At 45.0% G+C, this 27271-nt stretch overlaps 1 protein-coding gene across 1 annotated transcript; it reads left to right on the top strand.

The window, feature by feature from the left end:
* The first annotated feature begins 385 nt into the window (after positions 1-385).
* LOC106569976 (ETS domain-containing transcription factor ERF) lies at positions 386-27271 on the top strand. The gene is made up of 5 exons (XM_014141781.3): positions 386-963; positions 19551-19785; positions 21593-21705; positions 22720-23606; positions 23710-27271. Exons 1-5 carry the CDS (start codon positions 942-944, stop codon positions 24274-24276), a joined length of 1824 nt encoding a protein of 607 aa, XP_013997256.3. The 5' UTR covers positions 386-941; the 3' UTR covers positions 24277-27271.

Here is a 27271-nt window from a genome sequence, read left to right as displayed (position 1 = left end):
TGGCTTTGGCCCCACTTGATAGCAAGTCCACCGGAGCCACGGCCCAGAGACACACAGATGCAAGGTAAAAAAAAAAAATGTATGTTGAGTTTGTTGATGCTTACTTTGATTTGGTGGTTTCTGATGCTATCCTGCTTTACAGGTGCACCACTTTGAAACCATATGTTTGCTTGTCCAGTAAGTGGGAAGACTATACAATAATCACTGATTATGATTTGACGCGGTTACATACTCGCGGCAAAACAGGATACATCAATTTACCGGGCGGCGGGTCTCCACAGCAACGTCGCACCGTGTAGTGACGCCAACCAGGCGGATGGCAAGTAGGCGTAGCTCCTTCCCAGGTCCGCGTGGGCGGCCCCGTGTGGTAGGGAGAGCGAAACACGACACCCCTAGAGAGGAAGGGGGGGTAGAGAATACGGAGTGAGTGGAAAATGAAAAGTCTGTAGAAAGAGAAAGAGAAGAAAAAAAACGTGGTTCCATACTACTCAGATTGAGAATTTTCCTTGAGTTGTTTTGACTGCTGGAATGATGATGTGGAAGATTCGACCATGCAACATTGTAACGCGGTTAAACTGATGAGCTAAATAATTAGAACCGAGTGTTACAAGGCATTCCCCCGTTATCGGCACGACGGACATAAAGTTCAACGCCATTCAGAGCTGCCGATTGGATTTATACAAAGCTAGAACATCATTCGTCTCAACGAGTTGTGAAAAAAGGACACAAACAAAAGACAACTTGGAGCTCAAAAGTAACTCGGGAACAGTAGGGGGGCAGGGGTTTAGAGAGCTTGAGAACTGGGGGATTTAGGCTAAGCTTAGAAACGGAAAAGTTTTAAAGCTAACGAGGAATTTTGCAACATATCAAGAAGAACAACGAAGTCCGGGTGTCGAAGCTCGAAATCAAACGGGAAACTGTCTGAATTGACCAGAGTCACCATGAAAACCCCGGGGGATACGGGTAAGTTACGATCATGTTCGCGGACCAACTATTGTCCGAATGGAACCGTCTGTCCCTGTTGTCCACTGGAAAGTGCATGATACTCTATGGCGCTCGACTGGCATTTGTTATTGTTTCACGTAACAACACAATCTCACCTGCATACATTGGCATGGCAAATGATACACTTGTAATGATCTACCATTGTGTGATAACATCGACCCATGGTTATCGTACTAATAACTCTGAGTGAGAACTCTGCCTAATGAGACGTTGAAAAGCCATACAAGCTATCGCACTAGGCTAGTTAGCTAACTAACGTTAGAAATGAATTGCCGCAATTTCCAACTCGAGTACCATGCAGAGTTAGCTAGCTAACTTGTCAGGGAAAGTTTGAGGTAAGTACGGAACATCCGTTGCTCACACAACTGATTTGGTTAGCAAACCGTTTACTATATCGGTGTCTGATAGCGAAGTTTACATGGCTATTATTAGTCGAGGCAGTTAGCTAACCAACTTTCAAACTTCCACACTTGACTAGCTAGCACCTCGCCCAAAATGGACATTCCTGGCGAGTAACATTAGCCCAAGGTAACGTTAGCACTACTGACCTGTTGATGAACAAAATAGTTAGTTTATTTTCTTAGTTTTCTCCATTAACTAATTAGAAACCAGGGATGTTAGTTGGGCATTGTAGGACACGCATTCGACATTTAGCCACTGCTTTTCAGCCCCGTTTTCATTATCTTCAGCACAAAACCACAAAGCATCACATATGTGAGAACTTTTCTACGTTTTTCTAGAAAAAAAGAAATGAAGTAGAAGTTGTACTCGCTGACATCAATTTAAAACATGTCAAACACTGAGTTTCCCAATGAAGTGGGGAGCTTAAATGCCCCCCACCCAGATAGACATTTTTCAGATTTTGAAAATCAAAGATTTAAAACAATTTTTCATTCTACCCTGTGACGTCACAGAGAAGCATTTTTTTAGGATCTTTGTCTTTTTAACCACAGATAATATTTTGTTTTATTTAACCAGGTAGGCTAGTTGAGAACAAGTTCTCATTTACAACCGTGACCTGGCCAAGATAAAGCAAAGCAGTGTGACAACAGAGTTACACATGGGATAAACAAGCGTACAGTCAATAACACAATAGAAAAATCTGTATGCAGTGTGTGCAAATGAAGTAAGGAGGTTAGGCCATAGTGGCGAAGTAATTACAATTTAGGTAATTAACACTGGAGTGATAGATGTGCAGATGAGGATGTGCAAGTAGAAATACTGGTGTGCAAAAGAGCAGAAAAACAAATATGGGGATGAGGTAGGTAGTTGGTTGGATGGGCTGTGTACAGCTGCAGCGATCGGTAAGCTGCTCTGACAGCTGATGCTTAAAGTTAGTGAGGGAGATATAAGTCTCCAACTTCAGTGGTTTTTGCAATTCGTTATGGTGCTGGATATAATTAGTAAGGTTGAAAAGTGACAGAATTGCCCTTTTAACTCGGGCACAACTTTTCAAAGTTCCATTAACTAGCTAGCTAGAGTAGCTAAGTTGTTTAATGCCAACATTACATGCATCATGGGGGACATGCCTGTCCGATACCATTGTCATTGGTCCGATACCATTGTCATTGGTCCGATATCTCTTATGAGTGTGCCTAAAATTCGGGAATGTTTTGGCTAATCCAAAATTTTGCCAGCCAACAAACACTAGGCAATTGAACATTTTTGTATTTGTATTATTATTCTTATTAATTGTTGAAGCCTTAGCAAAGTAGCTACTGTAGTTCCAGTCATTTGCAAATTACCTATGCCCTTTTGTTTGTGGTTTAAAAATGGGCCAATAGAAGTATATTTGCAGGAACCCCCATATGCAGGAACACCCTGAATTGCGGGCCGCAATCACACCCTTCTGCGTCCCTGAGTAGGTCTAGTTCGCAGATCGAGTCCTTCTCTAGTTTAATACAAATAGGTGTGTCATGCATCATGTCACACTGCAAAGGGTTGGCAGGTTGCCTAGTGGTTAGAGCGTTGGGCCAGTACCCGCAAGGTTGCTAGATCGAATCCCCGAGCTGATAAGTTAAAAATCTGTCATTCTGCCCCTGAACAAGGCACTGTTCCTAGGCCGTCATTTAAATAAGAATTTGTTCTTAACCGACTTGCCTAGTTAAATAATAAATATATATATTACAATACACACTGAGTATCAACGCAATATTACGAAGGTGTTTCTAAAGTTTGGTTTACTCACTGTATTTCAGAGCATGGTGCTATGTTAACCAGCCTATATAGTGCCTTGATAAAGTATTTCCACACCACTTGACTTTTTCCACATTTTGTAGTTACTACCTGAATTTAAAGGATAAAATAGAGTTTTTTTTGCCACTGGCCTACTACACGCAATACCCCGTAATGTCAAAGTGTAATTACACTGAACAAAAATAAAACGCAACATTCAACAATTTAAGATTTTACTGAGTTGTAGTTCAAATGAGGAAATCAGTCAGTTGAAATAAATTCATTAGACCCTAATCTATGGATTTCACATGACTGGGAATGCAGATATGCATCTGTTGATCACAGTTACCTTTAAAAAAAGAAAAGAAAGCTAGGGTTGTGGATCAGAAAACCAGTCAGTATCTGGTGTGACCACCGTTTGCCTCATGCAGCGAGACATCTCCTTCGCATAGAGTTGATCAGGCAATTGATTGTTGTCTGTGGAATGTTGTCCCACTTCATCTTCAATGGCAGTGTGAAGTTGCTGGATATTGGCGGGAACTGGAACACGCTGTCGTACACGTCAATCCAGAGCATCCCAAACGTGCTCACTGGGTGACGTCTGGTGAGTATGCAGGACGTGGAAGAACTGTGACATTTTCAGCTTCCGGGTAATTGTGTCCAGATCCTTGCGACCTGGGACCGTGCATTATCATGCTGAAATATGAGGTGACGGCGGTGGATGAATGGCACAACAATGGGCCTCAGGATCTCATAAAAGTATCTCTGTGCATTCAAATTGCCATTGATAAAATGCAATTGTGTTCATTGTCCGTAGCTTATGCCTGCCCCTACCATAACCTCACAGCCACCATAGCGCACTCTGTTCATAATGTTGACATCAGCAAACCGCTCGCCCACATGGCGCCATACATGCTGTCTGCCATCTGCCCGGTACAGTTGAAACCGGGATTAATCTGTGAAGAGCATACTTCTCTAGCGTGCTAGTGGCTATCGATGGTGAGCATTTGCTCACTGAAGTCGGCTATGACGCCGAACTTCAGTCAGGTCAAGACCCTAGTAAGGACAACGAGTTTCTGACAGTTTGAAAAATTATTTGGTTGTGTAAACCCACAGTTTCATCAGCTGTCCGTGTGGCTGGTCTCAGACGATCCAAAAGATGAAGAAGCTGGATGTGGAGGTCCTGGGCTGATGTGGTTACACATGGTCTGCGATTGTGAGGCCTGTTGGATGTACTGCCAAGTTCTCTAAAACAAAGTTGGTAGAGAAATTAACATTAAATTCTCTGGCAACAGGTCAGGTGGACATTCCTTCAGTCAGCATGCCAATTGCATGTTCCCTCAACGTGAGACATCTGTGGCATTGTGTTCTGTGACAAAACTGCACATTTTAGAGTTGTCATTTGTCCCCAGCACAAGGTGCACATGTGTAATGATCATGCTTTTTAATCGGCTTCTTGGTATGCCACGCCTGTCAGGTGGATCGATTATCTTGGCAAAGGAGAAATGCTTACTCACAGGTATGTAATCAAATTTGTGCACAAAATCTGAGAAGCGTTTTGTGCGTCTGGAACATTTCTGAGATCTTTTATTTCAGAAACATGGGACGAACATTTTACATTTTGCATTTTATATTTTTGTTCTGTGTATGTTTTTCCAAATGAATTAAAGCTGAAATGTCTTGAGTCAATAAGTGTTCAACCCCTTTTGTTATGGCAAGCCTAAATAAGTTCAGGACTAAACATTTGTGTAACAAGTCACATACGTTGCATGGATTCACTCTGTGTGCAATAATAGTGTTTAACATGATTTTTGAATGACTACCTCATCTCTGTACCCCACACATACAATTATCTGTAAGGTCCCTCAGTTGAGCAGTGAATTTCAAACACTGATTCAACCGCAAAGACTATGAAGAATTTCCAATGCCTCGCAAAGAAAGGAACCTATTGGTAGATGGGTCAACATTTTTAAAAGCAGATATTGAATATCCCTTTGAGCATTGTGAAGTTATAAATTACTCTTAGGATGGTGTATTTAATACACACAGTCACTACAAAGATATAGTTGTCCTTCCTAACTCAGTTGCCGGAGAGGAAGGAAACCGCTCCGGGGTTTCACCATGAGGCCAATGGTGACTTTAAAACGGTTAGAGTTTAATGGCGGTGATAGAACTGAGGATGCATCAACATTGTAGTTACCCCACAACGTAATTGACGGAGTGAAAAGGAAGCCTGCACAGAATAAAAATATTCCAAAACATGCATCCTGTTTGCAACAAGGCACTAACATAATCCTGCAAAATAATGTGGCAAAGCAATTCAATTTTTATCCTGAATACAAAGTGTTATGTTTCGGGCAAATCCAATACAACACATACTTGTGGCTGCATCATGTTACGGGTATGCGTGCAATCATTCAGGAGTTTTTCAGGATAAAAAACATTAACTGAATGGAGCTAAGCACAGGCAATATCCTAGAGGAAAATGTGTTGTCTGCTTTCCACCAGACACTGGGAGATGAATTCACTTTTTCGGCAGGACAATAACCTAAAACACAAGGCCAAATCTACACTGGAGGTTCTTACCAAGAAGACATTGAATGTTTCTGAGTGGCTGAGTTAACAGTTTTGACTTAAATCTATGGCAAGACCTGAAAATGGTTGTCTAGCAATGATCAACAACCAATTTGACAGAGCTTGAAGAATTTTGAAAATAATAATGGGTAAATGTTGCACAATCCAGGTCTGGAATGTTATTAGAGACTTACCCAGAAAGACTTGCAGCTGTAATCGCTGCCAAAAGTGACTCTAACATGTATTGACTCAGGGTGTTGAAAACATATCTAATCAAGATATATTAGCTTGTGTTTATTTTTTTATATTTTTTTTACAAATGTTAGAATTCTTCTTCTTCACCTTTACAGAGTATTTTGTGTTGTTTGTTGACAGAAAATTACTTTAATTCATTTTAATCCCACATTGTAACATCACAAAATGTGGACAAGGTGACTAATGGGATGTGGGAACTGGGAAGCTAAAGGGTGAGGTAAAATGTGGATTTTGTTTTCATACACCAACTGTTATTCTGGCCTTGGGCCTTCAGTCAGCACCCCACCCAGGTTCCTCTATTGTGCAGGATTCCAGGTATCTCTTACTACCTCTGAAAAGAAAGATTGCAGGAGGAGCAGTTGTACATCCCCCAAGGCAGATTTAGTTTTCCTAAGTAGTTTCATGGCGTGCACTCCACTCATTGGTTCAATTTGTTCCTGAATGCGTCACATTTCGGGAATCCATCTTGTAGGCTCAGCCACTGTCCTCCCACATCTGTGTCCCAACTCCGCTCTCTAACAACTGGGTCATTATTAGGGCTGACCCCATTTAGTCGACTGGCCGAAAGGCTGTCGGGTTGACCGAGAGTCCTTTTAGTCGAGCAGTAACAAAAAAATAATCCTGGTGTACAAGACACCTGTCTGGTTCGTGCCTGTCTGTTTGGACTAATCCATTGTGGAGGCCGTGGCACAGTCCATCCAGTCGAAGAAGACATTTGCTATGGAAATTGTATATGGTTATATTATGTAAGAACAATTGTGCAACAAATAAGATGATTTAATAACAAATGCGCCTTCTCCCGCGTTGGATAATGGTCCCTGTCTGGAGTTGTGAAACACACCAGTGCATTGTTGAGTTGACGTCTTCTAGACCATGTTGCTATGTGCATAATAGCACAGTTAGCCAGCATGTTAGTATTGAGAACAACACGGGCAGAGGCAGCAGTGGTGTTGGATGAGAAAACAGCCCTCGACTTCATTGTCGAAGAAAAATGAGGAGAGCAGAAACTCCAACTTAATTAGGCCTATAATCAATAACCTAACTTTTTAAATGTGCCTTGCTTTATAAATCATATCAACATACATAAGACAGATTATGCTTCTGTTTGAGTGTTTGTTTAGTAGCCTACTGATTTCTATGAGCACCAAGCCTCAGGCAACCACAACATGTCACCCAAAAAAGTTGCTGGATCAAATCCCAGAGCTGACAAGGTAAAAATCTGCCGTTCTGCCCCTGAGCAAGGCAGTTAACCCACTGTTCCGTGGTGCCAAAGGCGTGGATGTGGATTAAGGCAGCCCTCCACACCTCTCTGATTTAGAGGGGTTGGGTTAAATGCAGAAGACACATTTCAGTTGAATGCATTGTTCTCCAACTGACTAGGTATCCCCCTTTCCCTTTTTAATCTATGCTATGCTGTAATAAAGGCTTAAAACTTTATTTTTATTTTTCTTATTTTAATTAGACCAGTCTCTCTGGTATTATAATTTGCGCTGTTCCAAATTGTCAGAACTAAAATTGTTAATAATGATGATAATAACCCTCCTTTTTCCTTGATCTCCTTATTAATATGATGACCCTAATAATAACAATAAGTCATGTGGTTATCATTAGTGGGCTTAGTATAGTATCCTTGTATAACCACCATTAAGATGTAGGCTTAAGAGCGTTTAGTCTTGATACCGGAACTTACTAGGGCGCATATTTCAGTACTCATATAGGCTACTGAATCAATCAATCATTTATTCGTTAATGTCATCACACCGCATAGGAGTCATTCATGATTTGAAATGCAATCCAAGCATTTTAGTTTTAAAATAAAGTGACCATTGAATAATTTGTCTAAACCATTTCGTTTTTGGAAATTGCATTCACGAATAAATGCAACTGTTTTTACTCTTTGCTGTAATAAATGCTTTATAATTATTTTTTTACAACACTCTCTTATTAGCTTATTTATTTAGAGCTGTTTACTTTGTTCCAAACGGCCAGAAAAATTATTGTACTCTAACAGCACCTGTTTGGTATAATTTAATATCCACACGGCGCTTGCTCCTTCTCTTTCTTGATCTCCATATTTTCCACAACTAGTCACATTTATTCCGCATATCCGACTTATCCTTTATCTCCTGAGCAACCAGTAAACATTCCCCCGTTTTGAGTTTGTTACATCCTCTCCATCCATTTTGCTGTCGTGTGTTACGGTGTTCAGTTTATAACCAATTTATTTAATGTAATTATGATATGCTCTAGGTCAAGCCCTATTGGTCATGTGCATACGATGCATACATGTGTCACTTAAAGAGAGCAAGGGTTGAGGGAATAGGGAATGTTATTCCTAAACAAATGTTTTTCCTAAAAACTTTTCAGTCGGAAATGGATGTAATTATGTTGCAGCTTCAGCAACACGGACAGCGCGATACACATTGATGTTCTGCCGCGGTCGCTGCAGCAGGGAGGCGAGGGAGACAACGGCTGCTAGTCACAGTCACACTTTTTTATTTTTTTTATTATTACACAGCGCCGCAAGTCTGAGCCAGGCCCAGCACAATCAATTGTGGTCAGACTCCCTCTAGTCATTTGTGTCTTTTAAAATTATTTTTTTTAATCAAACAGTTCGCTTAAAGCATCAGACAAGCTCAGTGCTTATAGTTGATTTGATTTAAACACATAGGATGTGTCTATATATGGAAAAATACACGTTTTAACATTTCTACCAATCGATTGGTTGAAAGAACAGACTCTTGGTCGACCAATATTTTTAATTTGTTTTGTCTGAGACGGCCCTAGTCATTATGCCACACGGGAGTAACTTTATGCTACTCTGTGTTAATATTGTAATATAGCCTCGTGCCAACATTCCAGGAAATATTGATAGTGTGATTACAAAATAATAATAATTCTCTCTATAGGTAATGATATTCAGGCACATATTTATGTTGTAGATTATAGAATGTCATATAGGTCTACATGGTTCTCAAATCCACATAGAGTGAAGTCTGTTTCATTGGGAACATTGCGCGCTCCTGGCTGACTGGCCCAGGTGAAACAGCGCATTGGTGCCTTGTCAACTGCACTGGGAGTCCAGTTAAATGGGTCACACCGCTCCCATCCTGGTAGGACGCGAGTGGAGTGTGGCTCGCTAGCTCCAATTTTCCACTTGTGTTACTCATTATGTCAACCCGCCACGTAAAACATCACAGCTGTTGCCGGGCACTTTTTGTTGTCTTCTCCTGTGTGCGAAGTGAAAGGACCCATACATGAGCAATTAGCCTGCACAGGCCACTGCATGTGACTGCTGGGGTGCTCATGTTTGTCAGTGGGAATATTCAACACAGCTCCTGTCTGCATTTTCAAACATGACTGTCAGGAAAGCAAATTAGTAAGCGTAGTGGATTGAATTAGGCCTAGGCTGATAGCGTATCCCCAACATGTTGGCTAGGCCTAGCTGACCAAGTAATAGATGACGGTTGTGGAAAACCCATAATAAACAGGTTATGACTGTCGTCAGACTTCAAGCGTCTGATTGGCAACCTGCACCATCGCAAGTGAACTCCGTATTCTGACCCGTGATTTTTTGGTTTGTTTTGTTTGTTGTTGCCTGGAACTGTGCTTTGGTTATGGCCCACACACACACCAAGCCCAGGTAATGCAGGTCAAACAAAAGCACACACCATAGTCCATTACCCACTGACTGACTACAGTGGACTATGTGTACTACTACAGTAGGGTTTCTCCCCGTCCCGGCTTCATGGTTGAAAGGGCTCCTGCAGTGTGATGAAACGCCAGGGTAGCCCAAGTGGAACCAAATAATAGTCGGGCCGCTGAGCAGATAACATGTCAGGTCTTCTCGATCTGTGAACACCTGACAGGATACAGAGGTTCCGCCTTCTACACAAATTTACAAACTCAGAGCTTGATGTGACCCATCAATTTTAAGTCAACTTGGGTACATTTTACTCTGGAAGAGGAGCATTTCTTTCTAGAATGTCACGAATACTTAGGCTTATATGGTGGGCTTTTCTACCCCATTTGAAATCTGAACAGCCTTTAATTTAAAAAACAATTTGCATTCAAATCTAGCCTTTTGGTCTTCAACTAACATTTTTAAAGATTTAAGTCTAGCCTAAATGAAACGGGCATAATCAGAGAAAGATGAACTTTGAAGTACTGTGTCAAAGGGACCAAAATGTCTGACATATCAGTTAACGTATACCATTTGGTGTTTAACAGATCTGTAGACAGTTTTTCTAGTACAATATTTGTTTTAATGCAAAAGGACTGCATTTGGACACAATTAACACCATCACATCATTCACCCATGGCAATCTGTGTCCCCCCAAGCTGTCAATAGTGCTGGTCGCTCTGTCCTGTGGCTTGTGGACGGAGGGGAGCACCATGGGTATTTTTTTTGTTTGTCTGCTCCAGCCCTGGATTTGGTCGGAACCCTGAGGTTTTGTCTCGCCTGTGTCTGTCAGAACTCTCTCTGGATCCTTGTGGCTTTGGCTTTTCCACGTGTGTGTGTGTGTGTGTGGTAGTGTGTTTTACTTCAAACTAATGTTTGTGTTAGTGGTGGACTCTCGGTGAGATTCTGAAGCGCGTCTCCTTGAACATAAGCCTGTGTGAAGGCTGGACTGGTGAGAACACAGCAGTGTGGACTCCATCCTTTTCTCACGCTACTTCACACAAACTTGACAGCTTGCACCCGATTCTTCACCAGAAGCCAGATCAAAGCGTGTAAGGTGTGAGGAAGGAGAAAGCAGAAGGGTTGGTCATTTTTACGGGCCGCGACCGAACAGAAGGGAATCTCGGCCTTGTTCCTGTTTGTCTTCAAATGGTTCCATCTTATCAGGGGAGGTTTAATTAAAACTCCTTCGGTATGTCTGTTTTCACCCTGTTTCCTCTCCAGTTGGTCAGCTTTACAGCCAGAGACCACAGATCAGAGTTAATTCAGCAGAACATTTGTTCTTTTACCTGACTCGAGTGAGAACCCCCTGAATGTCACCAAGGCCCCCCCCCCCCCCCCTTTTTATTAAAAGATCAATTATGTTACTTCTATCAGACCGCCTCTAATTACAATATATAGAGGGGGAATGAAGATTTACTCTGCATTTTTTGTATTGTGCTCTGCTGAACACAGACACACACGCTCTCACTCACACGACGGTTTATTACCGGGCCGGATCCCCCACGCAGCAGTTAAATGGCTGAATGTGTTGCGTTACACACGCGCACCGCGCTCACACAGACAAATGCAGCACGCTCTTTCTCAATTCTCACGCTAGTGCTGATGCTGGTTGCAGTCTTTGTGGCGACGCCACATCGACTCCCTCTATTTTCATGCACAAAATGTCGTCTCGGAGGAGGATCCAGCGTTAATGCAGACTTAGATTAAACCGAATGAGGAAAATGTGAACGCTGAGATGGTTAAAATGGTCACCTTCAGGCATAGTGTTTCTGCATACAGCCGATCATCAATCACACACAAGTAGATAAAAACCATGTATAATAATAATATTTAACCTTTTTATTTAGCTAGGCAAGTCAGTTAAGATCAAATTCTTATTTACAATGATGGCCTACTGCCGTAGATGTTGCATGTTCCACTAAAATAAACAATGTAGCCTTCCTAAAGTTTGATTCGCACACAGCCTACATTTAGGGCTGGCACAATTACCGTATAACTGCGTAACCGGCGGATATGGACGAAGACCATCACGAAATAAATGACCATAAAACAAGTGTGTGTGTGTACGAACAGCTGACTAAAGACGGGGCGGCCGGGCATTCGTGAGGTTGAGGTAGTTTCTGCTGAAATAGGGACTGTACACATTCCAGTAGCCTGTATGCAGGCTACCTAAAACCGATTTGTGTAAACATCATTTAATGATGCCCTGCTATTGAACATGGCTCTGAAATTACAGCAAAATGCTCCCATGTGGCCTAATCTCTTTAGGTATTTGTATCAAGTCAATTTGAAGCTAGTTATTGATTACGAGAAGTCTCTGAGTGGAAGCACGTAGAGTACTGCCACCATGAGTACTATTACTTATGACTATGAAGACCTTTAGTCTCTATGGGAAGATGGAAAATGAAAGATGCATTAGCCGTCAGTGAAGGAATTGGCAGCGTCAGCTCTGACTGATTCATCTCGCTCCCTTGGTTTGGTGGTTTACTCTGGGCTGTGGTGACAGCCGTCGGTTAGGGGAGGGAGCCCTGATGTCGACTGTGTGCTAATCCCACAGCTGGAGCCACCTAGTTGTCGTCAGCCGCTGTCTGAACAAAAATGAAAGTAAAGACCGTCTGGAGACCTAACCACAACACAGATTGCCCCGTTTAGAACATTCTATCTGTTTCTCTGACTCTTACTCCCTCACCCCCATTTCCAGTCCCCTTTCCACTGCGTGTAGCCCCCCCCCCGGTCCACTTTTTTTACCCTTAACGTTTCCTTGATCTCCTGCTCTGTCTTGGCCTACTACATCTTGATCTTTCTCTCACTGACTTTCTGAATGTCTCAGTGTCCATGTTAGCTCTTGGTCTTCTCTTCCATGTCACCCCCCCCCCCCTTCCCCTGCTCTGTTTGCTCTTACGTTTCCAGAATCTCTCCCATCATCCAGCAAGTCTATGTGTTCGCAAAAACACAGACGTGAGATTTCATACCTCGCTGAGTGAAGTTTTGTAGCGTGCGCTGTCTGAGGATTTGAAGAGACAGATTTGGCTTAGAAGAAGCCAGACACTGCTGCGGTCTACAGAGGCCAAAGCCCCGTCTGTCTCCAACAGAGCACAGGCCATACCTCTAATCTGTGCTGCCTGGATGCCCCTGAGTTCAGAAGCCGACTTTAGTGCACCATATCATGAATCTCCCTCCTTGGCGGAATGATGCAGAATACGAATCTGAGCACAGCCAGGAGATAGTGTGTCTCAAATGATAGAACAAATACCAGAGGAGCAGGGGGTAAGATATAACAAACTGACAGGAGTTAAGACAATGGAACTCACTTGCATTTCTCCCCATGGTGTGCTTGTGATTGTCAGGCCCCTGTACCACCACCAATAACCTGGGGGCCCAGACGACTGTCTCCGTCTTTGTCACCCACAGGGGGCTGAAAGGGCCAACTGTGCAAACAGGCCAATCTGGGTCCACCCCACTGGGAGGCTGTCTGGACAGACCAGTCAGAACCCACCTTCAGACCACTGCCTTCTGGATAGGCCCATTTCCATGTCACAGCCAGGATGCTTGTCTATGAGAAAAAGCCAATCAGAGCTGACTTCTTTCAGCAGCATGTCCCACAGTGTCTGTGGTAGGCCTGATCACCGACAACAATGAGACTGCCTATAGGGAGGATGTCAGAGACCTGGCAGTGTGGTGCCAGGACAACAACCTCTCCCTTAACACGATCAAGATAAAGGAGCTAATTGTGGACTACAGGAAAAGAAGGGCCGAGCACGCCCCCCATTCACATCGATGGGGCTGTAGTGGAGCAGGTCGAGAGCTTCCTTGGTGTCCACATCACCAACAAACTATCACGGTCCAAACACACCAAGACAGTCGTGAAGAGGGCACGACAATGCCTATTCCCCCTCAGGAGACTGAAAAGATTTGGCATGGGTCCTCAGATCCTCAAACAGTTCTACAGCTGCATTATCGAGAGCATCCTGACCGGTTGCATCACCGCCTGGTATGGCAACTGCTCGGCATCTGACTGCAAGGCGCTACAGAGGGTAGTGCGTACGGCCCAGTACATCACTGGGGCCAAGCTTTCTGCCATCCAGGACCTTGATAACTGGCAGTGTCAGAGGAAGGCCCTAAAAGTGTCAGACTCCAGTCACCCTAGTCAGGCTGTACCGGAGCGCCAAGTCTATGTCCAAATGGCTTCTGAACAGCTGTTACCCCCAAGCCATAAGACTGCTGAACAGTTCATCAAATGGCTACCTGGACTATTTGCCCCTGTTTTTTTTTGTTTTTTTTTACTCTGCTGCTACTCACTGTTTATCTATGTATAGTCACTTTACCCCTACTGACATGTACATATTACCTCAACTAACCTGTACCCCCACACACTGACTCGGTACCCCCTGTATATAGCCTCGTTATTGTTACTTTTTAGATTTTTATTTTATTTTTTACTTTCGTTTATTTCGAAAATATTTTCTCAACCAACAATGCAGTTTTAAGAAGAAATAAAGAGTTTAGTGTTTGTAAGTAAGCATTTCACGGTAAGGTCTACACCTGTTGTGTTCGGAGCATGTAACAAATAACATTTGATTTGATTCTCTGAGGTAGTGGGGATTTAGACAATAAATACATGTCGTCCTCTTACTTGGCCTGGACCTGATTTAGTCCAGGGGTCTTGCAAATGACCCTCTTAGTACCAGCCCAGAGCATGGAGGAAAAAAGCCTGCACTGAGCCAGGCTTACCCAGCCGACAACCCTCCATGTTCCCTCTGATCGCTTCCAGGACCTCTCCAGGTCACTGGCTCTACTCTCTACGAAGTCACATGGTTCACAGCAGTCTTAACGATGTTGGGGTGAGAAGGCTTAAGCGTGTGCAAATACCTCTCAAGTGTTTTTTTTATTTATTTTTGCTATTCTACCATTCCCTCAACACTAGAACTGCTCGGCATCGGGTGACACCCCCAGTGTTCAATCGATTTTATTCTTGGAATGCCTTTGTTACAACTATGAAATGGAAAGCATATGTGTTGGAACGCGGTAACAGTTTTTTACATTTTATTTACGATAACAACAAAAAAAGCCCCATACCTCTAAGACGCCTGGTCAAATGATGTCCTCAATAGTCTAAACATCAGGATACGCGCCAAGTGTGCTTGGTAAATCGGGAAAATCCGCACAATAGCAATTCTGGCATTTCTATCACAACAGTGAACTTTTCAATGTTTTTCAGCCAATTAGAGCATCTTCACGCAATGGCATCAGTTGTCACATAAACAACGAAAGATGGTGAGTGCTTCACAGATTATTATTTTTTGGTGTGTTTTTATTTCCCCTTAAGATGTGGCGCCTGCTCTCTCAATTACATTTTGTGCTGACAATTGGGCCATAGCATTGTCACCGGCGGGTTCAATCCGAGCGGTGCCGTCCCTTCCTCTCTCCTGTCTCACTGTTTTCAGTTGGTGGCGGCGCGGGCACCTGCTCTGTGTGCACCGTTGTGCCTTTTTTGTTTTGTTTTGCGCTTAGGCCTCGAAGGTGTAGGGATCAGGCTGAGGCTCAGAATCAGAAGGAAAATCATCAGGTGTCATGATTCACTTCTTCCCCACCATCTGAGCGTTTACATTGAGATTTTGTAGCAACCCTAACACAGCATGTGCATCCATTCGTCTTGGTCTTCTTGTCATTTTGTAAATGACTCACGCTCTCACTGTGTACACTGAGTAGGCTGATAAGACTGCTTAGATTCGGTGGACTGATATAGGGTACATAACATTTTGAGGTAGACTGAATCAATAGAATGGCCCGCCCTGTTCATTCACAATGTGGTGATTACATAATTGTCATTCGCTTCCCCTCGCTCATCAACTCACCCATTCTCCTTTCTCATTCATCATACTTCATTTATTTCATCTGTTGTGAAAGAATTTTCGGTGTAGTTCAGGTTTGAGACCATTATCAGGGTGATTATCAGCTGGGCTGTCGGGAGGAGAGGAGCAGGGCCCTACTGTCGGGTAAAGGAGGGACAAAGGGAACCATTCACAAAATGACATGCCCTCCTAGAACTGTTTGTGATATTAAGATTCTAACAACAATGGTGTGTTTATATAGACTTATTTAAAGAAAAGTCAAGGACAGAATGGGGGCATGACTTTAAAAATGGCAGAGTTATACTTTTTTACATTTCTTTATTCATGAGCAGTCCAAATGACTGCTTTAGCGGTTCTAGTGTTAAGGGTCAAGCCTGGTCAAACAATTCCTACTCAAATCTTCAAATTGGTTGAGGTTTACCAAATACTTTATAGTGAATTATGAGTGCTGTTTTAGTTGCTAATAATATACGCACAAATCAAGTTATTATGGAGATCAACACAACTCCATTTCCTAACCTCAGGTCTCCAAGACTAGTATTTAGGAAGTCTGTCCCAGGGATCTATTGCTGAGAGTTGAGACTGAGCAGGGCCTGCACAGGCGTGCTTATAAACACTGGCTCAGAGTCCTCCCCGCACGAGGCGAGACCTGCACTCATACTCGACAGTTCCTCACATAGCAGGGAAATTGGCGCAAACACTCGCTCTGTCTAACCATCTAGGGCTGATTTAATCACAGCTTGCACTGCACGGAACTCCCCTAGACGCGTCTGGTTTCTGTCTGGGCACAGTTGGCCGGCGCACCTCGGGATCCATTACACCGTCGCAGTCCAGCCCCACAACGGTCCAACCACCGTCGCATTCTAACTCGCTTTCATCTCGGTGGCGTCGACATTGACGGTTGTTGATGTAAAGATGACGATCGCATATCAAGAGTTTCTTTACTCTTCTCAACTCCTTAACACCCCCTTCTCTCCTACACGTTAATTTACTTTTCTTCTGTCTCATTCCTGGGTTTTTAAGCCACCCCCTTCTCTCACTTTTAATACTTGGACCCATCTGGCTTTAGGGCTCCCGAGTGGCGCAGTGGTGTAAGGCACTGCATCTCAGTGCTAGAGGCGTCACTACAGACCCTCGTTTGATTCCAGGCTGTATCACAACCGGCCATGATTGGGAGTCCCATAGGGCAGCACACAATTGGCCCAGTGTCGTTAGGGTTTGGCCTGGGTAGGCATCATTGTAAATAAGAATTTGTTCTTAACTGACTTGCCTAGTTAAATAAAATCATGAGTTGGTGTTGATGGCCATGTCTGTAGGATCGGGAACTATTAGCCCTTATGCTAGCATGAGTCAATGTTAGCATCCACTTTTTAGCATCAAGCAGCTTTTGTGCTTGCTTTCTTGTTTTTTTGACAGTGTTCGCCCTCTCGCAATATAACAAACGGTGTTTGTCAATACAGTGCACCGTGGCATGTCCCTGTTGAAAGTCAATGGAGGGTAAGTCCAGTGGCGACGCTCTACTCACTCGGAGAACAAGTCCATTCGCCCCCGTGCCCTCACCTACCCATCTCTGTGGCCAGACAGCCATCACTAGCAAACGGAGGTCAGCCAACCTTTTCCTGAAGTTAAATATAGAGCCAGCAAAGAATAGGAGGAAGGGAGGGAAAAGGGGGAATTGATGGCGGGAACAGGGTGAGAAAGAGACGGAGCCACTGGTCTCAGAGCAGTTGGCGTTCAGGACAATGCACACCTGTTAATAAAGCTACTATTATAAACACATGACGTCATAGGGCCGTTTTAATAAAAGTAGCTGTATTGAAAGCCTCATATGAAAATGGTTCTCGTGTAAAGATCCTGTGTGTTCTGCTGGAAGGGAAATTCAGGTTCCTGGAATAATAGGTTCTCTGGTGGTAGTCCTAAAAATACACTTTCTGTCACTACTCCTTCCGTTCTTTCTCTGAAAGACCCAGGGAAAATGGTTGGACGACTGTGCATTCTTACTGACCTCATACACTTGATGTTCGTTGGGTCATTATGGCCAACTACATGACTCTAGTCCCAGGTATCAGCACACCACACGTGTGTTATTATGGTGCTGCGCTATGAGCGTGTTTACCTGTGTGTTATTCCTATCATAGTTACTGTCACCCGCAGGACCAGCAGCAGTCCCACCAGGACCACTTGTAGTTAGCGCAACAGAGCAGAAAACAGGCTTGTAATAGCTGTGTTTTTTTTTTGCACTCCTCTGTCTAGATAGGAGCAGCGTTGCGAGTGTTAGAGATTTGTTGTACGTGACGGACACCGGTGAATGTCTGTCGTTTTCACAAGGCGGCCGGCTAATGGACAGTGGAACCGTGAACTTTCATCAGTGAAACCACAGATGACAAGATGTTCTCTCTCTTTATCCTTTGACGCCTCCTCTTCCCTGGCCCCTCTTCGCCCAATTTCTCTCTTACCTCTGTCCTCCCCCCACATACTTTCTGAACAAAAAATGAGGAACCTTTTAATTGAATTAGTTTTTGTTCGGTGTGTTTATTTATAGAGCTAAAGTACCCTGTTGCTAGGCGATGGTGTCAGAGGGAGCGAAGAAAAGAAAGGGATGGCAGCGCGGAGGGGAAAGGCGTTCTCCATGTGAAAGCTGAATGACAAACAAGAACAGGCCATGAGTCAGCACTGACGCACGCTCAGTGGGCACTGCTGCTCTTCGTGTGTGTGTGTGTGTGTGTGTGTGTGAGCACTCTGCACCCACTTTACCTTTTCCGTACATGTGTGTTTGTTCAATTTGCTCACTTGCTTTCACGTTCTCTGTTCCTGCTGTGCGTCGGCACCAGCTTCCCAGCATCTGCCCAAGTGGTACAGATGCTGAAGTGGCGCCATTTGATCTGGGCCCTATTGTCTACGATGTGGGAATGATATGCGTGTGCTTTATGGGCTGTGAAGCATCAGATGGCTATCAGGACCATTCATTGTTTAGTCATTTCAGATGAGACCATTGAAGTAGTTCAGTGGTTTGGCCTATCCTATTGCTTTGAATGAGTCTCGTGTCATAGGCTTTTAACTGGGTGACTTGCAAAATGGAATCTACCTTCATGGTTTCAACGTGTAGACTTACAAAGAGGTTTAGTGACAAGGGGCATCACAGTCATTCTGGTGCAGCAGCATTTGACCTGGAATGAAGATTTATAGTGACAAATGTGGACTTTGGCCCAACAGGTGGTTCAATGGGACAATGCCTGCATTGCGGACTGTGTTTTTTTTATCTAAGTGTTTACTCTACTATTCTAGATATGTCCTAATGTTTTCCTATGGCAACATAAATACCTCTGGTATGCACTCCGTAGGGCGTTTTTATGTGTTGTGTTGTGCCCATATGTTTCTATGAGAGATTGTTCTCGGCCTGGTTGCTAGAGCACATTTAGTCCTAAGGAGGTGTGTGTGTGTGTGTGTGTGTGTGTGTGTGTGTGTGTGTGTGTGTGTGTGTGGTGGTTATGTCTCTGCTAGTCTGCCTGGTCTTCTATTGAAGTGGTGTTGAGTCTTTAAGGACAACCTACATCGCTAAAACACATATTCGCTCTCACATGTTCTGTGTCTAATGCTCGTTCTATCTTTTTATTTTGTCTTCACGCTCAAGGCTGATATATGATGAACATGAAACTGATAGGAAAGCACCAGGCCCAATCCCTGTACAGCTTTGACTTCAAAACAAATTTACCCCAAAAACCAACCTCCTTTGCTTTTATACGCTGATCCCAGCACAGCTCTGTAAGACTCTTTTTATCCAAAGTGACTTAGTCAGTAATCTTCTTGTGACCCGCCACATGGGAATGAAACACACAATTCGAAAATGTTAATTTTTTTTTAACCCATTCTTCAACCCTTTGTCGACTCTCCACTACCCGCCTTTCCCTGTTGCCTCTGATTTCCTCACCCCCATGTTCCACCAACCCCAGCGTATAAACACTACACCTCCATCTAACCCCTTCTCTCCTTCTCCCCGTCAACAGGGTTCGCCTTCCCCGACTGGGCCTACAAGCCCGAGTCCAGCCCCGGCTCGCGACAGATCCAGCTGTGGTGCTTCATCCTGGAGCTGCTGCGGAAGGAAGAGTACCATGAAGTCATCGCCTGGCAGGGCGACTACGGAGAGTTTGTCATCAAGGACCCCGAAGAGGTGGCCCGACTGTGGGGCGCCCGCAAGTGCAAACCTCAGATGAACTACGACAAGCTGAGCAGGGCGCTTAGGTAAGAAACGGGAACAACTGTCGCTCGACTTAGGGATTCTGGGTATTGTAGGATGAAGAAGGAAGTGAGCGAATCTCTCTTGCAAAATAGATTTTATATCAGTGTGAGAAACCTGTATAAATACAGATTGAATGGTATTTTGTTCTTAGACCAGGAGTGGGGGAAGTCTGTAGTCAGGGCTGCAGTGTGCTTAAACTTCTGCTTCAGCTCTAACACCCAACTCAACTAATATCTCTCTATTTGAAGACCGTTTTTAGCTGATTTAAGTTGGGCCGGAATAATGAGAGCTCTGGAGTGGCTCCCTCCTCGTTACTCTTTCAATGAGAGGGGGAGGAGAACGCAGGAGCAAGCAGGGAGCGCAGTTCATCACGACTTGTTGATCTCCGATGTACGTCAAGGTCCCTCGTTTTAATGTGACGGCTCATTTGGATAACGTTTGTCTTTTAGAAACGCGCACACACCGCAGAGCACGTGGGAGGAAGAGAGCTTTTATTTAGTCCTCAGTCTGTACTCACTCCCTCACTCAATCGCACACATCTCTGGCTATCGCGCACACACACACACACACACACACACACACACACACTTAGCAGGCAGCGCTGGCCACATACTGGCTTGTCAGCGTCACCTTCAAGTCGTAGGTTGGTGTGGGTCAGCTAGTGCTCATCCTACCAATGACTCGTCACAGCTGCTTTCTCTGCCAGTCCTCCTCCATCCCATCTGCGCCTTGTCGGTTTGTTTCTATAGTAAACTAGTCTCCTCGATCGCTCTGACCCTGACCTATGGTACTTTTGTTCTATCATAAAACACTTCAATGAAAGTCGTTTTCCATTCTGAAGTAATTGAAAGACTGCAATGTTCTTTCCTCATTAGGGTTCAGGCTTTGATTCGGGGGCTGCCCGGGCTGCGTTAGTGTTCAAAATGGGCTGCTGTAAAGCTGTGGCATTCAGGCAGTAGTAACGTTAGCCCTTGGTGCTTTGTTTGAAGTGAGTTCAAATGTTCTTCAAAGCACCGTAGCCCATGTGTGTCCCCGCATGTTTCGCCTAGCTCTGTGTGTGTGTGTGTGTGTGTGTGTGTGTGTGTGTGTGTCAACTCCAGTAAAGTCACTCGCCGTATCACACAGTGTGTGCTTGTGTTGGCGCTCGCGTGGTACTTCCTGGCCTCCCCCCCACGTGTTCGAGTCCTCTCTTTCTGCGCCTGTGAACATTATGTTCCAGTCCAAACCTCTCGTCTCCACTTCACATCGTCTATATCAAAGCAAGCACCAGGCAGCCCTCTACTATCACTGTCATTTAGCAAGTGTGTAGGTGGGAGCCCACTCTAGTCATAATTTGTAGTCGCGGCAATCGGGAAGAGGCCCTTCATTCATCGAGTCGGTGCGGACACTGAGTGAGAGGATCAGCAATGAAAAGGCTAGAACTATCTGCCTTTTGGTAGTGCACTCAGTCTCTGAGGACTTCCTCCCACTCAGTGCAACAGGAGTTCTTCAAGACTGAATCACTTTCCCTGTGTGTTTTATTGAACCGTTATTTGTAAATGTTTGTCTCATTGAGGTAAAACACATCTTGCAAGAGAGACGTACTATTCTACAGAGTCCAGTCATTACGTTTCATTTTGTGGCATGGTTGGTTACGGCACATAATGATACCCTTAGATGAACAACTACACAGTGATGGATACTGCACGTTTTGGTTTTTTTTTTCTGTGTATTGCACTCAGTAATGCTGAAAAGTATGTAATTGAATGTATTTAATCCTTATTTAAACAAAGGGTTAGTAACCATGCAAACCTTGACCCCCCCCCCCAGATATTACTACAACAAGAGAATCCTCCACAAGACCAAAGGGAAGAGGTTCACCTACAAGTTCAACTTCAACAAGCTGGTGCTGGTCAACTACCCCTTCATCGACATGGGCTCTGGTCAGTACTCTGTCTGTAGTCTGGTTAAAAACCCACCAGAGACCGTCACTGGCACAGAGTGATCCGAGACATCAACATTGTTAGCAGTTCCAGCAGTCTAGATGAATATGTTATAAAGTGTCCATCGTTGGGAAGTCTGAACTATTAAAGTGTTTCCATAAAGGCCTCGTATGTATTTACAGAGAATGAATTGTATTGTTTTTTTTTAATGCATCTGTCCAATTACAAGCGTATCAAAGACTACACTAATACAGATCTGAGTGCTTAACCCATAGTAGCGCCGTTTTGTAATGGAAACGGCTACAGCGGCTGACGGGTAATGGCCCGGGCTAAGCGCTAAAACACCACTCCAACCCCATCAGGTTTATGTAGCGTAGCGATGATTGCATATGTGTTTATCCGCTTCATACCAAGTGTTTTCCCTTAAATCCCCTCCAGCGGTAATCGCAGCCACCACAGTGTAAATACAGCACCCTTGAATCCTGATACCATGTGGCATAACTGTTGCGTGACGTTTTTATTATACTCCATATGTGATGCGGTCCGGGTCTTTGACGTGTGTTTTGATATAACGGTCACACACACCCATGCCTCTCCGACGTTAACTCACTCAGCGGTTTTAGGAAAATGGAGCAACCCGACCCATGTTTGTGATGGCAAAAAAGAACAACTTTCCAATATTTAATTTTGGCACGGACGAGGATGCCAAGAATTTATTGTGTGCCACAGTTTGGCATGGCAGCGTAGGAAAGTGGAATGTAACACATGGCCACTGTGAGCAGTGTTTTTCTCCTTCTCGGTCTCTGTTTCTGTATAAAGTGACTTTTCCTCTCACTCACCTGCTTCTTCTTACTTGGTTTCACTTTCAGTCAATCATCCTATCACCTAGTGCCTCCCATTTGTTTTTCCTCTACTGTTTTCCTCATCTCTCTTTCTCTATTTTACCCTCTCTGATTACCTCAGTTTCATTCCTACCCTCTCTAACTCACTCGTCCTCTCGTCGTCTCTCTCCAGGTAGGGGAGTCCCCCAGAGCGCCCCTCCCGTGCCGACTGGGGGCAGCCACTTCCGCTTTCCCCCCTGCACCCCGTCCGACGTGCTCTCCCCCAGTGAGGACCTGCGCAGCCCGGGCGTGTTCAGCAGCGTGGCTCGCCGCCTGGGCCGCGGCTCTGTCTCCGACTGCAGCGACGGCACCTCCACCAACTCTGAGCTGGAGGAAGGCGTGGGGGGTGAAGAACGTGGCGGCGCGGGCCCTGAACGGGCATTCCGCGGCCTGCTCCACCCCCGCCTCTCCCACGACTCACTGTTTCGCACCTACGGAGGCCCTGGCGGGCTAGGCCGCCCCCCGCCCGGCCACAGGGTCCACGGTGACCCCATGTCCCCGTTCCCTGTGTCCCCCCTGCCGGGCCCTGGGGGCCTCCTGGGCCCCACGCTGTCTCCGGGCCTTTCCATGACCCCTGGCTCCCACCTGCCCTACACCCCGTCCCCCTCCCTCAGCCCCATGCTGGGCTCCCACTTCTCCTTCAACCCGGACGACATGAAGCGTTACCTGCAGGCCCACCACCAGAGCGTCTACAACTACCACCTCAGCCCCAGAGCCTTCTTCCACTACCCCAACATCGTGGTCCCCCAGCCCCACAGGCCCTCTGCCGCCCCTGACAAGCCCATGACAGCCCACCACCATGCCCCGCCCATGCCCCACTCCCATTCGCTGCACCACCACCAAGGGGAGGAGCAGCACCCCTCGCCCTTCAAGTTCAAGCTGCAGCCGCCTCCGCTGGGGCGTAAACAGAAGGACGGCTCCACCTCCTCTACCGGGGGCTCCTCCTCTAGCCTAGGCTCCTCCTATGCTGCCTCAGGGCTGCTCTCTAACTCCTCCTCCTCAGTGGGCCCAAAAATCAAGGTGAGCCAATCCCTAACCAGAATCAAGATTAGCCTGACTAACCAGCAGTTTGTTAATGTAAAAGAGATGTGCTCAACAATGACTCCTGTTGTCTCTTGTCTAGGTGGAGCCCGTCTCCGACGTCGAGTCCGATGAGGAGGTGGAGGTGACCGACATCAGCGAGGAGGACGAGCTGCTCGACGACGACGAGGGAGACGTCTTCACCCCCCCTCATCCCACCAACGGAACCGCCCCTACTGCCATCACCAACGGCAACCTGGGCGCCATCGTCGAGGACGACCTGGACGAGGATGTGTTCAAGACCCCCGCCGCCCCTCCCATGGCCCCTCTAACCCCCTCCCTGTTGGGCCTGAAGAGCGAGCCGGGCCAAGGCCCTCCCATCAGTCCCGGCGGCACCCTCTGCATCCCCCTGAAGCTGCGCTTCAAACGCCGCTGGAGTGAGGACCAGAAGATGGAGGCCGAGGGCGAGCGCGATGAGGCCGAGGACAAGAAAGTGCGGGCGGAGAAACAGGTGGAGCCAGCAAGGAGGCAGTCAGAGAATGGGGAGGGGCCAAGGAGAAGCCTGTCCCTGAGTCTGCGCGCTCCTCCCCCTCCGGCCCAGCGCAGGGCCAGCTCCGAGTTGCAGAGAGCCACAGCCCAGCTCTCTCTGGAAAGCCATGGAGCTTGCTGAGGCAGGGATACCCACAATCACATGCCCGTACCTACATACACATTCACTCATATAACCAAGCATGCACATAGAAACAAGTGCCTGGGCAAAAAGCCTTTTTACTCCCATTTTCAACACGTTAAATCCAGAACATTAACAAACAGCTCAGCATGCTGTGACTGAGACACTAAGGGATGGTCATAGACACAAATGAATACTGACACCCCCTCTAAACAAAAGACCCCCCAGGGCCTAAATCCAGGATCCATCCCTTAGACCTGTACACTCCCTTTAGGTGCCTCCCATCTCCCCTCAACATCTCCTCCCAGTAACACCCATAGCTCCTTTGCCCCCCCCCCCCCCCCCCCCCCTCTATCTTCAACAGACTTGAAAAGAGATTACAGAAGTGCCTGTCTTCACGTACAATGGTTTACAAAGCAGAGGAAAGCGAGGGGCCTTGTACCAACTCTTGTCAACTATTCTATCACCTTTGACTGGGAAGGGAGCTCAGGAGTCACAACGAAGAGACTTCCCTGTCCATATCTGTCTAATCACTGGGACTGACTTAGAGAATTAGGACTGAATTTGTGTTGGAGTCAGCGCTCTCTCTTTGATCATCGTCCCCCACCGACTAGGGACAAAAAAACAAAATGGCGTGCAACCAGGCCTTAATGGACAGCTCGTGTACTGGGCAGGGTCCAGAAAGGGGAGCAGCAAAAACCCTTCAAGTTAGGAACCTACAAGTTAGGGGCCATTAATGTGGGGACCCTACATTACTTTTGCACAATCTTATAAGGAGAGTGAATCGAGGAGATTGGTGATTTGTCTGCTTGAAATGGTGTTGAAAGATTATCTTAGAGGTCTCCTCTGTTCCCCTGGTTTGAGCCGCTTCTTTCTCCCTTAGAGAGAAAGAAAAAAGGACAGTATTTGGGGAGACGCGGTGGGGCATTTGCAGTGCACGGAGGGGTAGAAGTACCTCTGTATATACAATGTTCTTGAACTGAAATGAATCGATTTTATTTTTTCTTCCCCTCACGCCCTAAAAAAGGTATACCGTGAAATGAATGAGTACCCAGGTGGGCTCATGCAAAGCCTTTTAGTGACATTTTTAACTTTTTTAATTCCTTTTATTTTCTGTATTTTAAAAATACGCAGCCTATTTTATTGAACAAACAAGACAAATTGAGATTGTGCTTTTTTTAAACTGACAGGCGACTATAAATGAATTACCCTGGCCAAATAATGTACACACACACACTCTATAGAAGCCTCGAGCATACCGTACTGAAATTTGTTGGTGTGACCTTATACACTGACTGCCACTTTGCCTTTTTTTTATACCAAGAAACAGATTCTGAATGACTAAAACCAATCCTACACATTTTATTTGAATATATTAAATACAAATGTTATAATTCAAAAAAGAATAATTTGATATGAATCAGGAAATGCTATTTTTTAATGATAACTATGTTGGGCATATATATGAGGGATCCTCTTCTCACCTTGCCTCTCTTGACAGTGGAGCTGAATTGGAAAGAGTTCTTGTGCAAGAGGAATCAGGACACATTTTATATTTATAATGTAAAAACAAGTATTCTGTTTGGGGGGGGGCTTGAAGATTGGTGGGTGAAAAGCGACCAGTAAATGAACAAATAATGGAGAAATGTTGCATTGTGGAAACTTTTAAGATTTGGGGGTCACCTTTTCTGGCCATCACTAAAGAACAGACACGCTTGTCTTGTCCCCCACCGAACCCCAACTCCAACCAGGATCTCACCCCCTCTCAGCAACCCAAACTCTCCTGGAAACACAAGGACAAGGCACCTTTGTTGTCTATTGAACCCACCGTTTGGCTGGACTTAGCCTTTGTCTTGGACCATGAACTATACTAGGAGAATGCAGCAGTAACACTCCACCACCTGAATATGTACATGTTTGAGGTAGAGCTGGTCTGCTAAGAGGGCTGTAATGCGGGTTAACCTAGAGTAAAAGGAAGGTGACATCACTAGCGAAATGATCCCCCACCCCCGTACTAGTCTCTGGCTTGGAAGACTCTTAACCAAAGAAACAACCCTCGCCCATGCAGGATATGACATCACAAAACCTCAGAGAGGGACTTCCCGTAATCTGAGAAGACGCTCTGCGGGTGCCGTCTAGGTCCCTCCAGCCTTTGTAACTCAACAAGATCCGGGCCAAAAAAAAAGACTCGCTCAGAGTTTGTTCATAGCACTAGTATGGTGTAAGTGGGTGTCTGTATGCAGATGCTGGTGTTGCCTTAGCCACCCAGCAAGTATTTTGTCCTGCCTTGCATTGTAACTGACAGCTGCCTTGTTGCTTAAAAAAAAAAGAATCTAAAAAATGTTCCTACTTTTCCCGCTCAATATTGCTGTTTTATTATTTGTCCAAAATGATTATTACTGTCATTGTTATTATTATTAACATTATTTACTATTTGATTATTTTGTACCCCTCTGGGCCTACCTCTTTTCCATGGCTATTTGAATCTCTCGTGTTTTGTATTTTATATTTTCAGTATGTATTTTCCAGACAACGACAACTCCTCCATCTTACTATTAGCTGAACTGAAATGGTAGTTGTAACTTCAACTGAGCTAGTTGTATTTGTAATTATGGAGACATGGAAAAGAGGAGCTCACATAATCCTATCACATTACCTTTGTTTTGAAATATTATCTTTTGGGGTCTTTGTGTGTATATAGATTTATTTTTGGGTAGGACTCGGTAAGAAATACATTCTATTGTTTTGACATTGTATTATTTGAATGGTGTCGTTCTCCCTCTTCTTTCACTCTCGTCTTTCTGCTTTCACTCTTCTTTCACTCTCCTTTCACTCTTTTCTTTCACTCCTTTCAGTGGTTACTTAACACTCAAACAAAGAGATGAGACTCCGTACCATGAGGCAACATTTATACCTTCTGTTTCTCTTGTATTTTCCCCCCTTATTTGTAATTAAATTGTAATCAGGGTTAATTAAAACAGGTAAAAATGGAAAA

Source organism: Salmo salar, chromosome 14 (assembly GCF_965601325.2).
Source record: "Salmo salar chromosome 14, fSalSal1, whole genome shotgun sequence".
Lineage (NCBI taxonomy): Eukaryota > Metazoa > Chordata > Actinopteri > Salmoniformes > Salmonidae > Salmo > Salmo salar.
This window is presented reverse-complemented; position numbering and strand designations above follow the sequence as displayed.

Coding starts and splice junctions, on each gene's coding strand:
- LOC106569976 (XM_014141781.3), top strand. CDS start 942: ATGAAAACCCCGGGGGATACGG. Junction 964..19,550: donor GAAAACCCCGGGGGATACGG/GTAAGTTACGAT, acceptor CCCCGTCAACAG/GGTTCGCCTTCCCCGACTGG. Junction 19,786..21,592: donor AAGCTGAGCAGGGCGCTTAG/GTAAGAAACGGG, acceptor CCCCCCCCCCAG/ATATTACTACAACAAGAGAA.